At 45.9% G+C, this 13,072-nt stretch overlaps 1 protein-coding gene across 1 annotated transcript in view; it reads right to left on the reverse strand.

Annotated features, from left to right (window-relative positions):
* Positions 1 to 13,072, reverse strand: part of LOC119965012 (soluble guanylate cyclase 88E-like) — a 678,135-nt gene that overhangs the window by 446,934 nt on the left and 218,129 nt on the right. The window contains exon 5 of the mRNA XM_038795212.1: positions 4,913 to 5,036. Coding sequence (XP_038651140.1) covers positions 4,913 to 5,036 — 124 coding nt within the window. The remainder of the gene's footprint in view (positions 1 to 4,912; positions 5,037 to 13,072) is intronic.

A 13,072-nucleotide genomic window follows, 5' to 3' on the forward strand; every position in this document is an offset into this window, starting at 1 on the left:
TTTCAGTATTTTCACCACTGACGAATTGATCAGATTGGCCCTCACTCCCATGTTGAGCTTATATTTGATCGGCGTGCCATTAACCATTAGCAGAATTGTCAATCTATCCTCTGCGGTCTCCGCTTCCGCCTCACTGTGGCTGAAAATTTTGAGAAAACATTCTCCACTTTGTATGGTCGGACTATTCGTGTCCCCCATCGAGGTCATGTTCACAGCAGCCAGGGCATCGATGCATATCTCCTTATCCACACTTATTGGTTCTAATTGGACAACTGTTAGACATAAGGTACATTGCCCAGCAAAATGACTCATTCTGCCACGCTTGTAACAGACTTATCCAAGTGCAGGACATCGTTATGGCAAATGTCTATTGCTGCATTTCTGATACAAAATGGCGGATCTGGACAGCTGCCCAAAATGGCCACCCCACTGAGACCATGTTTATTTTGTGACTGCGTCACAGTGCTTATGGTGCCAGTGTCTTCTTCGAGATTGGCGGCAACATGTTTTAAGCTGAGCATATTGATCTGCTGTGCAGCCAATTCACTTGCATGACAGATCTTGATGGCATTTTCTAAATTCAGGTTGTCTTCCCACAACAATCTCTCACGAAGTTTATCATTTGATGTCCCAAACATCGATGACTTTAGATTACCGAAATGGCAAGACTGGGCCTTCAACCTCAAGTCGGTTACAAAGCTATCAAAAAATTCACCTGCATTTTTGGGACGGGCACAAAATATGTAACATTCAAATCTTTGTTTTCTTTCGGAGCTCAATGCTGATCAAAATACTTTAGAAAAAGAAAGAAAGAAAGAAAGAAAGAAAGAAAGAAATTTATTACCTAATCGTAGCTCTTGCTTTTCTCCTCACTGACAAAAACAAAGGGCGAGATTCTCCGCAAATGCGGAGAGTCGTAAAGGCTGCCGTGAAACTGGCCAGTTTCACGGCAGCCTTCACGCCCGTTCCCGGGACCCATTTCTCTCCCCCCCATCGGGGCTAGGACATTGACGCCATTGACGGAACCCGCACATGCGCGTTTCCATATTTCTCCAACGCCGCCCGACAAGTTGTAGCGACTTGATCTTGTCGGGCGGCAGAGGGGAAATAGTGCGTCCCTTTTGGACGCAGGCCCGATGATCGATGGGCACCGATTGCAGGCCTGTCCCCTCCCGAGCACAACGGTGGTGCTCCCGCCCCAAACGGACCTCTGGATGCCCCAAACGGGCATCCAGCGCCTGTTTTTACGACGGCAGCGAGCAGGTGTGTTTGCTGCCGTGAAAAAACGGGTGTAAAGGCCCGGACGCTCGGCCCATTGGACGCTGAGAATCGCCACTCGCTGTAAAAAATGTGGGGATTTGTGACGTGGGTCGGGCGAGGGGGGGAGAATAGCAGGAGGGCGCAAAAAATGTCAGGAGGCCCTCCCGCCATTCTCCCAACCGGCGTGGGAAGCAGAGAATCGCGCCCGAAGATGTTGTATATTTTTAGTGTTTGAGGACCTGCTACCATGAGCGGCAACGCAATATGCCTCTCATCAGTTTATGCCTGCAGGCCAAGGGCTGAAAGATAGAGTCTAAATTGTTGCTTGAAAACGCTCCAGTTTTCATCTAAGTTACCCTAGGTAACTTCATCGAACTTCAACGTCACTTGTTGCGTTGAGTCAAAGATAGCCGCAGTTCACCAGGTCGGTGGAAGAATTTTCTCTTTTTCATTCTTCTGCCGGTTTCACTTTATCTTTTCTGCTGTTATCATTAAACGTTCAGCACTCCTGGTACCATTTCTTCTGTGACCTTGCCATTGCAAAAATGCACACAGAACTGCTGGTGAGGTGACTGAACTAGAATGATGATATATTAATCAACACGTGGAAAGATAACAAACAGAATGCTATACAGACATGGTTAGTATTTGAGTTTTGTAAACTCCCCTGAAACTACCCTATGTGCGACGTCCTATTGTGCGCCTTACTACCAACTGCTGAGAGTCAGACGTTACATGACAGATGTCTGACACCACCAGCCGGTTGGAGATCGCATTGCTAACTATGTACAATATTATTCACAGGCACATCACCACAGAGGTTCATAGAACATAGAACATAGAACGATACAGCGCAGTACAGGCCCTTCGGCCCTCGATGTTGCACTGACATGGAAAAAACTAAAGGCCATCTAACCTACACTATGCCCTAATCATCCATATGCTTATCCAATAAACTTTTAAATGCCCTCAATGTTGGCGTGTTCACTACTGTTGCAGGTAGGGCATTCCACGGTCTCACCACTCTTTGCGTAAAAAACCTACCTCTGACCTCTGTCCTATATCTATTACCCCTCAATTTAAGGCTATGTCCCCTCGTGCTAGCCACCTCCATCCGCGGGAGAAGGCTCTCGCTGTCCACCCTATCTAACCCTCTGATCATTTTGTATGCCTCTATTAGGTCACCTCTTAACCTTCTTCTCTCTAACCAAAACAACCTCAAGTCCATCAGCCTTTCCTCATAAGATTTTCCCTCCATACCAGGTAACATCCTGGTAAATCTCCTCTGCACCCGTTCCAAAGCTTCCACGTCCTTCCTATAATGAGGCGACCAGAACTGTACCCAATACTCCAAATGCGGCCGTACTCGAGTTTTGTACAACTGCAACATGACCTCATGGCTCCGGAACTCAATCCCTCTACCAATAAAGGCCATCACACCATAGGCCTTCTTCACAACCCTATCAACCTGGGTGGCAACTTTCAGGGATCTATGTACATGGACACCGAGATCCCTCTGCTCATCCACACTACCAAGAATTTTACCATTAGCCAAATATTCCTCATTCCTGTTATTCTTTCCAAAGTGAATCACCTCACACTTCTCCACATTAAACTCCATTTGCCACCTCTGCAGCTTATCTATGTCCCTCTGTAACCTGCAACATCCTTCCGCACTGTCTACAACTCCACCGACTTTAGTGTTGTCTGCAAATTTACTCACCCATCCTACCCTCCTCTAGGTCATTTATAAAAATGCCAAACAGCAACGGCCCCAGAACAGATCCTTGTGGTACGCCACTCGTAACTGAACTCCATTCTGAACATTTCCCATCAACCTCCACTCTCTGTCTTCTTTCAACTAGCCAATTTCTGATCCACATCTCTAAATCACCCTCAATCCCCAGCCTCCGTATTTTCTGCAATAGCCGACCGTGGGGAACCTTATCAAACGCTTTACTGAAATCCATATACACCACATCAACTGCTCTACCCTCGTCGACCTGTTCAATCACCTTCTCAAAGAACTCGATAAGGTTTGTGAGGCATGACCTACCCTTCACAAAACAATGCTGACTATCCCTAATCATATTATTCCTATCTAGATGATTATAAATCGTATAATTCGGGCAGCAGGGTAGCATGGTGGTTAGCATAAATGCTTCACAGCTCCAGGGTCCCAGGTTCGATTCCCGGCTGGGTTACTGTCTGTGTGGAGTCTGCACGTCCTCCCCGTGTGTGCGTGGGTTTCCTCCGGGTGCTCCGGTTTCCTCCCACAGTCCAAAGATGTGCGGGTTAGGTGGATTGGCCATGCTAAATTGCCCGTAGTGTCCTAATAAAAGTAAGGGGGGGAGGGAGGGGGGGGTTGTTGGGTTACGGGTGTGGGGTGGATGCGTGGGTTTGAGTAGGGTAATCATGGCTCGGCGCAACATTGAGGGCCGAAGGGCCTGTTCTGTGCTGTACTGTTCTATGTTCTAAAGTATCTTTTATAATCCTCTCCAAGACTTTACCCACCACAGACGTTACGCTCACCAGCCTATAGTTACCGGGGTTATCTCTACTCCCCTTCTTGAACAAAGGGACCACATTTGCTATACTCCAGCTCTGTTCGCAGCTCTGTTTTCTCTCTCTCTCATCAAATAGATTCATTCTGAAGATTCAAAGAAAAGACCTTTCTTTCTACACAGCCAATTTGTACTGTGGGGAATTTCAGCCCAGCCACTAGCTGTATGCAGAGTCAGTTATTTAAAACCACTTTTTAAAATTTTGTGAATCCTGTTCTTATACTCAGTAAGGTTATTCTCGGGAATTGCAAATGAATAAGAATTTAAAAATGCCTGAGAAGAATCCTTTGAGTGAAGGCCCAGGTTAATAAAAGGTTAATAAAAGTTAAGGTGAGTCCCCAGAGGGAAACCCAGAGGGAAGCCTGGGACCTCTGAGTGTTTGTACCTGCCAGAAGATCCTCATTTGTAATGCAGCTGGAGGCTTTGATCCGTATGCATCTTGGGATAACAGCCTGCTTCAACAACCTCAACATCGGAAGCAAGGGCACTCATCTTTCATTTCATTTTTAATTCCTATTATTTTTACCCCTTCTCCTTCCTCTGTGTGTGTTTGTCTTGTGTGTGTTTGAGTGAATGATGCAATGATAAAAGGAGGGGTAGTAGATTAGCTGACGATTATTCTATTATAGTTACTGAATATATCTCTGTTCCTGTTATAAAAAGTTCTTGTGTTCAACTTAAAAACCTGGTAACTATAACTTACTAAGCAGTCAATGGGCCAAAGATTCTATAAACTTAATAGGAATTATTGCTTACTTCACTTCTGTTGGGACTCTGGGGCCTTTGGGACTGGAATTGACCATGCACTCGCCTAGGGTGTCATAACAAGAGAGAGACAAGGGGGGGGGGCAGAGAAGGTGGAGTTAGGGAGGAGAAGGGGGAAAGACAGGGAGAGACGTGAAGGACAGGGGTAGAGGGGGAGGGAGAGAGAGTAAGGTGTGATGAGGAGAGAGGGAGAGAGAGATAGGAGAGGGACATAGAGAGAGCAGAGGGGGAAAGAAAGGGATGTTGCAGAGAGGGGGCCGGCGGACGGTTGATGGAGAACAGTTGGAGGGAGAAGGTGGGGTACAGAGAAAACTGGAACTTGCCTGTCTGAAAACAATGTTGAATGGGAAAACCTCGAAGAAGAAGTCACTGGTGAAGGGCAGCATCTCTTCATCATCAGTATCTTCCTTCTGAATGTAGCGATAGGCTGAGTTGTCAAAGTTCAACCTGGTCAGGGAGACAGCAGGAAAAGATAGTGAAAGAAGCTTCTAACACCAATTAGATTTAGATTTATTGTCACATGTACCGAGATACAGTGAAAAGCATTGTTCTGTGTACAGTCCAGACAGATCGTTCTATGCATGAAAAACATACGATAAATACATACTGTAAATACATAGACACAGGCATTGGTTGAAGCATATGGAGTGTTGTGCTACTCAGTAGAGAAGGTGTGTAGTGAGATCAGTTCAGTGCATAAGAGGGTCATTCAGTAGTCTGGTAACAGCGGGAAATAAGCTGTTTTTGAATCTGTTAGTGAGAGTTTTCAGACTTTTGTACCTTCCACCTGATGGAAGAGATTGAAAGAAAGAATAACCTGGTGGGAGGGGTCTTTGACTATGCTGCCATCTTTCCCAAAGCAGTGGGAGGTGTAGACAGAGTCAGTGGACGAGAGGCGGGTTCGCGTGATGGACTGGGCTGCGTTTACAACGCTCTGTAGTTTCTTGCGGTCTTGGGCCGAGCAGTTGCCATACCAGGCTACGATGCAGACGGATAGGATGCTTTCTTTGGTGCATCTGTAAAAATTTGTAGGAATCAATGTGGATATGTTGAATTTCCTTAATTTCCCGAGTAAGTAAAAGTGCTATTGTGCTTTCTTGGTGGTCTACGTGGGTGGACCAGGCCAGATTGTTGGTGATTTGCTGTCAGCCATCTCCACTTCGACACCATTGAGGAAGAGATTGTTGAAGTTGTACCATGCCATGAGGTTCCAAAGAACAAAGAACAAAGAAAAATCCAGCACAGGAACAGGCCCTTTGGCCCTCCAAGCCCATGCCGACCATGCTGCCCGACTAAACTACAATCTTCTACACTTCCTGGGTCCGTATCTCTCTATTCCCATCCTATTCATGTATTTGTCCAGATGCCCCTGAAATGTCACTATCGTCCCTGCTTCCACCACCTCCTCCAGCAGCGAGTTCCAGGCACCCACTACCCTCTGTGTAAAAAACTTGCCTCGTACATCTCCTCTCAACCTTGCCCCTCGCATCTTAAACCTATGCCCCCTAGTAATTGACCCCTCTACCCTGGGGAAAAGCCTCTGACTATCCACTCTGTCTATGCCCCTCATAATTTTGTAGACCTCAATCAGGTCGCCCCTCAACATCCGTTCCAGTGAGAACAAACCGAGTTCATTCAACCGCTCCTCATAGCTAATGCCCTCCATACCAGGCAACATCCTCGTAAATCTCTTCCTCACCCTCTCTAAAACCTCCACATCCTTCTTGTAGTTTGGCGACCAGAATGGAACATTATCCTCCAAGTGTGGCCCAACTAAGGTTCTATGCAGCTGCAGATGACTTGCCAACTCTTATACTCAATGCTCCGGCCAATGAAGGCAAGCATGCCGCATGCCTTCTTGACTACCTTCTCCACCTGTGTTGCCCCTTTCAGTGACCTGTGGACCTGTACACCTAGATCTCTGTGACTTTCAATACTCTTGAGGGTTCTACCATTCACTGTATATTCCCTACCTGCATTAGACCTTCCAAAATTCATTACCTCACATTTGTCTGAATTAAACTCCATCTGCCATCTCTCCACCCAAGTCTCCAAACGATCTAAATCCTGCTGTATCCTCTGACAGTCCTCATCGCTATCCGCAATTCCACCAACCTTTGTGTCGTCTGCAAACTTACTAATCAGACCAGTTACATTTTCCTCCAAATCATTTATATATACTACGAACAGCAAAGCTCCCAGCACTGATCCCTGCGGAACACCATTTGTCACAGCCCTCCAATTAGAAAAGCACCCTTCCATTGCTACTCTGTGCCTTCTATGACCTACCCAGTTCTGTATCCACCTTGCCAGCTCACCCCGATCCCGTGTGACTTCACCTTTTGTACCAGTCTACCATGAGGGACCTTGTCAAAGGCCTTACTGAAGTCCATATAGACAACATCCACTGCCCGACCTGCATCAACCACCTTTGTGATCTCTTCGAAAAACTCTATCAAGTTAGTGAGACACAACCTCCCCTTCACAAAACAATGCTGCCTCTCACTAATACGTCCATTTGTTTCCAAATGGGAGTCGATCCTGTCTCGAAGAATTGTCTTCAGTAATTTCCCTACCACTGATGTAAGGCCTGTAGTTGCCTGGATTATCGTTGTTACCCTTCTTAGCAGGGTAGCATGGTGGTTAGCATAAATGCTTCACAGCTCCAGGGTCCCAGGTTCGATTCCCGGCTGGGTCACTGTCTGTGTGGAGTCTGCACGTCCTCCCCCTGTGTGCGTGGGTTTCCTCTGGGTGCTCCGGTTTCCTCCCACAGTCCAAAGATGTGCGGGTTAGGTGGATTGGCCATGCTAAATTGCCCGTAGTGTCCTAATAAAAGGTTAAGGGGGGGGGGGGGGGGTTGTTCGGTTATGGGTATAGGGTGGATACGTGGGTTTGAGTGGGGTGATCATGGCTCGGCACAACATTGAGGGCCGAAGGGCCTGTTCTGTGCTGTACTGTTCTATGTTCTATGTTCTTAACAAAGGAACAACATTGGCTATTCTCCAGTCCTCCGAGACATGACCTGAAGACAGTGAGGATCCAAAGGTTTTTGTCACGGCCTCAGCAATTTCCTTCAGTATTCTGGGGTAGATCCCATCAGGCCCTGGGGACTTATCTACTTTTATATTTTTCAAGACGCCCAACACCTTGTCTTTTTGGACCTCAATGTGACCCAGGCTATCTACACATCCTTCTCCAGACTCAACATCCACCAATTCCTTCTCTTTGGTGAATACTGATGCAAAGTATTCAGTTAGCACCTCGCCCATTTCCTCTGACTCCACACATAGATTCCCTTGCCTATCCTTCAGTGGGCCAACCCTTTTCCTGGCTATCCTCTTGCTTTTTATGTACATGTAAAAAGCCTTGGGATTTTCCTTAACCCTATTTTCCAATGGCTTTTTGTGACCCCTTCTAGCCTTCCTGACTCCTTGCTTAAGTTCCTTCTTACTTTCCTCATGTTCCACACAGGGTTCGTCTGTTCCCAGCCTTCTAACTCTGACAAATGCCTCCTTTTTATTTTCGATGAGGCCTACAATATCTCTCGTGATCCAAGGTTCCTGAAATTTGCCGTATTTATCCTTCTTCCTCACAGGAACATGCCAGTCCTGAATTCCTTTCAACTGACACTTGAAAGCCTCCCACATATCTTCCTTATAACATTTAGCATTGAGTTGAGGTGAAATGCAAAAGGAGCAGAGAAAAGTCACAAAGAGGAGGGAGAGTGAGAGAGACAGGGTGGAATAAAGTTGTGAAGAGGGACCTTGAGAGGATTGTTATCACTAAGGAGGGAGTGATGGGCAAGCTAATGGGGCTAAAGGTAGACAAGTCTCCTGGCCCTGATGGAATGCATCCCAGAGTGCTAAAAGAGATGGCTAGGGAAATTGCAGATGCACTAGTGATAATTTACCGAAATTCACTAGACTCTGGGGTGGTCCCGGTGGATTGGAAATTAGCAAACGTGACGCCACTGTTTAAAAAAGGAGGTAGGCAGAAAGCAGGAAATTATAGGCCAGTGAGTTTAACTTCGGTAATAGGGAAGATGCTGGAATCTATCATCAAGGAAGAAATTGCGAGGCATCTGGATAGAAATTGTCCCATTGGGCAGACGCAGCATGGGTTCGTTAAAGGCAGGTCATGCCTAACTAATTTAGTGGAATTTTTTGAGGACATTACCAGTGCAGTAGATAACGGGGAGCCGATGGATGTGGTATATCTGGATTTCCAGAAAGCCTTTGACAAGGTGCCACACAAAAGGTTGCTGCATAAGATAAAGATGCATGGCATTTCGGGTAAAGTAATAGCATGGATAGAGGATTGGTTAATTAATAGAAAGCAAAGAGTTGGGATAAATGGGTGTTTCTCTGGTTGGCAATCAGTAGCTAGTGGTGTCCCTCAGGGATCCGTGTTGGGCCCACAATTGTTCACAATTTACATTGATGATTTGGAGTTGGGGACCAAGGGCAATGTGTCCAAGTTTGCAGATGACACTAAGATGAGTGGTAAAGCGAAAAGTGCAGAGGATACTGGAAGTCTGCAGAGGGATTTGGATAGGTTAAGTGAATGGGCTCGGGTCTGGCAGATGGAATACAATGTTGACAAATGTGAGGTTATCCATTTTGGTAGGAATAACAGCAAACGGGATTATTATTTAAACGATAAAATATTAAAGCATGCCGCTGTTCAGAGAGACTTGGGTGTGCTAGTGCATGAGTCACAGAAGGTTGGTTTACAAGTGCAACAGGTGATTAAGAAGGCAAATGGAATTTTGTCCTTCATTGCTAGAGGGATGGAGTTTAAGACTAGGGAGGTTATGTTGCAATTGTATAAGGTGTTAGTGCGGCCACACCTGGAGTATTGTGTTCAATTTTGGTCTCCTTACTTGAGAAAGGACATACTGGCGCTGGAGGGTGTGCAGAGGAGATTCACTAGGTTAATCCCAGAGCTGAAGGGGTTGGATTATGAGGAGAGGTTGAGTAGACTGGGACTGTACTCGTTGGAATTTAGAAGGATGAGGGGGGATCTTATAGAAACATTTAAAATTATGAAGGGAATAGATAGGATAGATGCGGGCAGGTTGTTTCCACTGGCGGGTGACAGCAGAACTAGGGGGCATAGCCTCAAAATAAGGGGAAGTAGATTTAGAACTGAGTTTAGGAGGAACTTCTTCACCCAAAGGGTTGTGAATCTATGGAATTCCTTGCCCAGTGAAGCAGTTGAGGCTCCTTCATTACATGTTTTTAAGGTAAAGATAGATAGTTTTTTGAAGAATAAAGGGATTAAGGGTTATGGTGTTCGGGCCGGAAAGTGGAGGGGCCAGATGGCCTACTCCTGCTCCTAGTTCTTATGTTCTTATGTTCTTATGTTCTTATAGGATCCTTGAGTTTATAAATAGAGGCATAGAGCATTAAAGTAAAGAATTGATGCTGCACCTCGACAAATCATTGGTCAGCCCACATTTGGAGTAGTGTGTTCCGTTTTCGGCAGCTTATCCCTAGAAAGATATTGAAGCCCTGGAGAGAGTGCAGAGGAGATTTTCGAGAATGACACAAGGAATGGGAAATTTTAGATACAAGGAAAGATTGGAAAAAATCGGCTTCTTCTCCTTGGAGCAGAGAAGATTTTGAGGTGAGCTTTTGGAAGTTTTCTAAATTATTAACAATTTTGACAGGATAAAGAAGGATATTCTGTTTCCAATAGCTGGAGGCGTTACAATTTCAACATGGTCAACAGAAGATCTAGAAGTGAGATGAGGAGAAACGTCTTTACTCAGACAGTTATTAGGGTTTGGAATGCGCTGCCTGGGAGAGTGGTGGAGGTGGATTCCATAGGAGGCTTCAAAAGAGAGATGGGTATATATTTGAAAGTGATGAATTTAGAGGGCTACGGCAACAGGACTGGGGAATGAACCAGCGAGGTAGCTGTTTTGGGAGCCGGTGCAGAGACGATGGGTTGAATGGCCTCCTTCTGTGCTGTAAATAGACCTGTGAGCCTTACTTCGGTTGTGGGTAAAATGTTGGAAAAGGTTATAAGAGATAGGGTTTATAATCATCTTGAAAAGAGCAAGGTGGGCTGAGAGGTGGCAGATGGAGTTTAATGCGGAAAAGTGTGAGGTGGTTCACTTTGGAAGGAGTAACAGGAATGCAGAGTACTGGGCTAATGGCAAGATTCTTGGTATTGTAGATGAACAGAGAGATCTCGGCATCCAGGTACATAAATCCCTGAAAGTTGCCACCCAGGTTAATAGGGCTGTTAAGAAGGCATATGGTGTGCTAGCCTTTATCAGTAGGGGGATTGAGTTTTGGAGCCACAAGGTCATGCTGCAGCTGTACATAACTCTGGTGCGGCCGCACCTGGAGTACTGCGTGCAGTTCTGGTCACCACATTATAGGAAGGATGTGGAAGCTTTGGAAAGGGTTCAGAGGAGATTTACCAGGATGTTGCCTGGTATGGAGGGAAGGTCTTACGAGGAAAGGCTCAGGGACTTGAGGTTGTTTTCGTTCGAGAGGAGAAGGCTGAGAGGTGACTTAATAGAGACATATAACATAGTCAGAGGGTTAGATAGGGTGGACAGTGAGAGTCTCTTTCCACGGATGGTGATGACCAACACGAGGGGACATAGCTTTAAATTGAGGGGTGGTAGATATAGGACAGATGTCAGAGGCAGTTTCTTTAGTCAGAGAGTAGTAGGGGTGTGGAACGCCCTGCCTGCAACAGTAGTAGACTCGCCAAATTTAAGGGCATTTAAGTGGTCACTGGATAGACATATGGATGAAAATGGAATAGTGTAGGTCAGATAGGCTTCAGATGGTTTCACAGTTCGGCGCAACATCGAATGCCGAAGGGCCCATACTGCGCTGTAATGTTCTATGTTCTATGTTCTATGAAACAAAGAGAGAATGTGCGTGCAAGGGAGGGAGAGCTACAGGACACGCAGTACTGTTTTTGTGACTGTTGTGTACACTCAGCACTGTGTGCTGTTGTTGAGATTGTAATGTGCACTCAACACTGTTGTTGTGATTGTAGTGCATACTAATCACTGTGTGCTGTTGGTGAGATTGAAATGTACACTCAGCACTGTGCTGTTGTGACTAGTGTACACTCAGCACTGTGCTGCTGTGATTGTAATGTACACTCAGCACTGTGCTGCTGTGATTGTAGTGTATACTCAGCACTGTGCTGTTGTTATTGTAGTGCGCACTGAGAGCTGTGCTGTTGTGATTGTAGTGTAGACTCAGCACTGTGCTGTTGTGATTGTAGTGCGCACTGAGAGCTGTGTTGTTGTGATTGTAGTGTACACTCAGCACTGTGCTGTTGTGACTAGTGTACACTCAGCACTGTGCTGTTGTGATTGTAGTGTACACTCAGCACTGTGCTGTTGTGATTGTAGTGTACACTCAGCACTGTGCTGCTGTGATTGTAGTGTACACTTACCACTGTGCTGTTGTAACTGTAGTGTACACTTAGCACTGTGCTGTTGTGATTGTAGTGCGCACTCAGAGCTGTGCTGTTGTGATTGTAGTGTACACTCAGCACTGTGCTGTTGTGACTAGTGTACACTCAGCACTGTGCTGTTGTGATTGTAGTGTATGCTCAGCACTGTGCTGTTGTGATTGTAGTGCGCACTCAGAGCTGTGTTGTTGTGATTGTAGTGTACACTCAGCACTGTGCTGTTGTGACTAGTGTACACTCAGCACTGTGCTGTTGTGATTGTAGTGTATGCTCAGCACTGTGCTGTTGTGACTGTAGTGCGCACTCAGAACTGTGCTGTTGTGATTGTAGTGTATACTCAGCACTGTGCTGTTGTGATTGTAGTGCGCACTGAGAGCTGTGCTGTTGTGATTGTAGTGTATGCTCAGCACTGTGCTGTTGTGATTGTAGTGTATACTCAGCACTGTGCTGTTGTGACTGTAGTGCGCACTCAGAACTGTGCTGTTGTGATTGTAGTGTATGCTCAGCACTGTGCTGTTGTGATTGTAGTGCGCACTGAGAGCTGTGCTGTTGTGATTGTAGTGTATGCTCAGCACTGTGCTGTTGTGATTGTTGTGTACACTCAGCACTGTGCTGTTGTGATTGTAGTGTATATTCAGCACTGTGCTGTTGTGATTGTAGTGTATATTCAGCACTGTGCTGTTGTGATTGTAGTGTATACTCAGCATTGTGCTGTTGTGATTGTTGGTACACTCAACATTGTGCTGTTGTGATTGTAGTGTACACTCAGCACTATGCTGTTGTGATTGTAGTGTACACTCTGCACTGTGCTGCTGCGATTGTAGTGTAAACTCAGCACTGTGTGCTGTTGTGATTGTTGTGTACACTCAGCACTGTGCTGTTGTGATTGTAGTGTACACTCGGAACTGTGCTGTTGTGATTGTAGTGTATACTCAGCACTGTGCTGTTGTGATTGCAGTGTATACTCAGCACTGTGCTGTTGTGATTGTAGTGTATACTTAGCACTGTGTGCTGTTGTGATTGTAGTGTAT

The sequence above is a fragment of the Scyliorhinus canicula genome, chromosome 4 (genome assembly GCF_902713615.1).
Source record: "Scyliorhinus canicula chromosome 4, sScyCan1.1, whole genome shotgun sequence".
Taxonomy (NCBI): domain Eukaryota; kingdom Metazoa; phylum Chordata; class Chondrichthyes; order Carcharhiniformes; family Scyliorhinidae; genus Scyliorhinus; species Scyliorhinus canicula.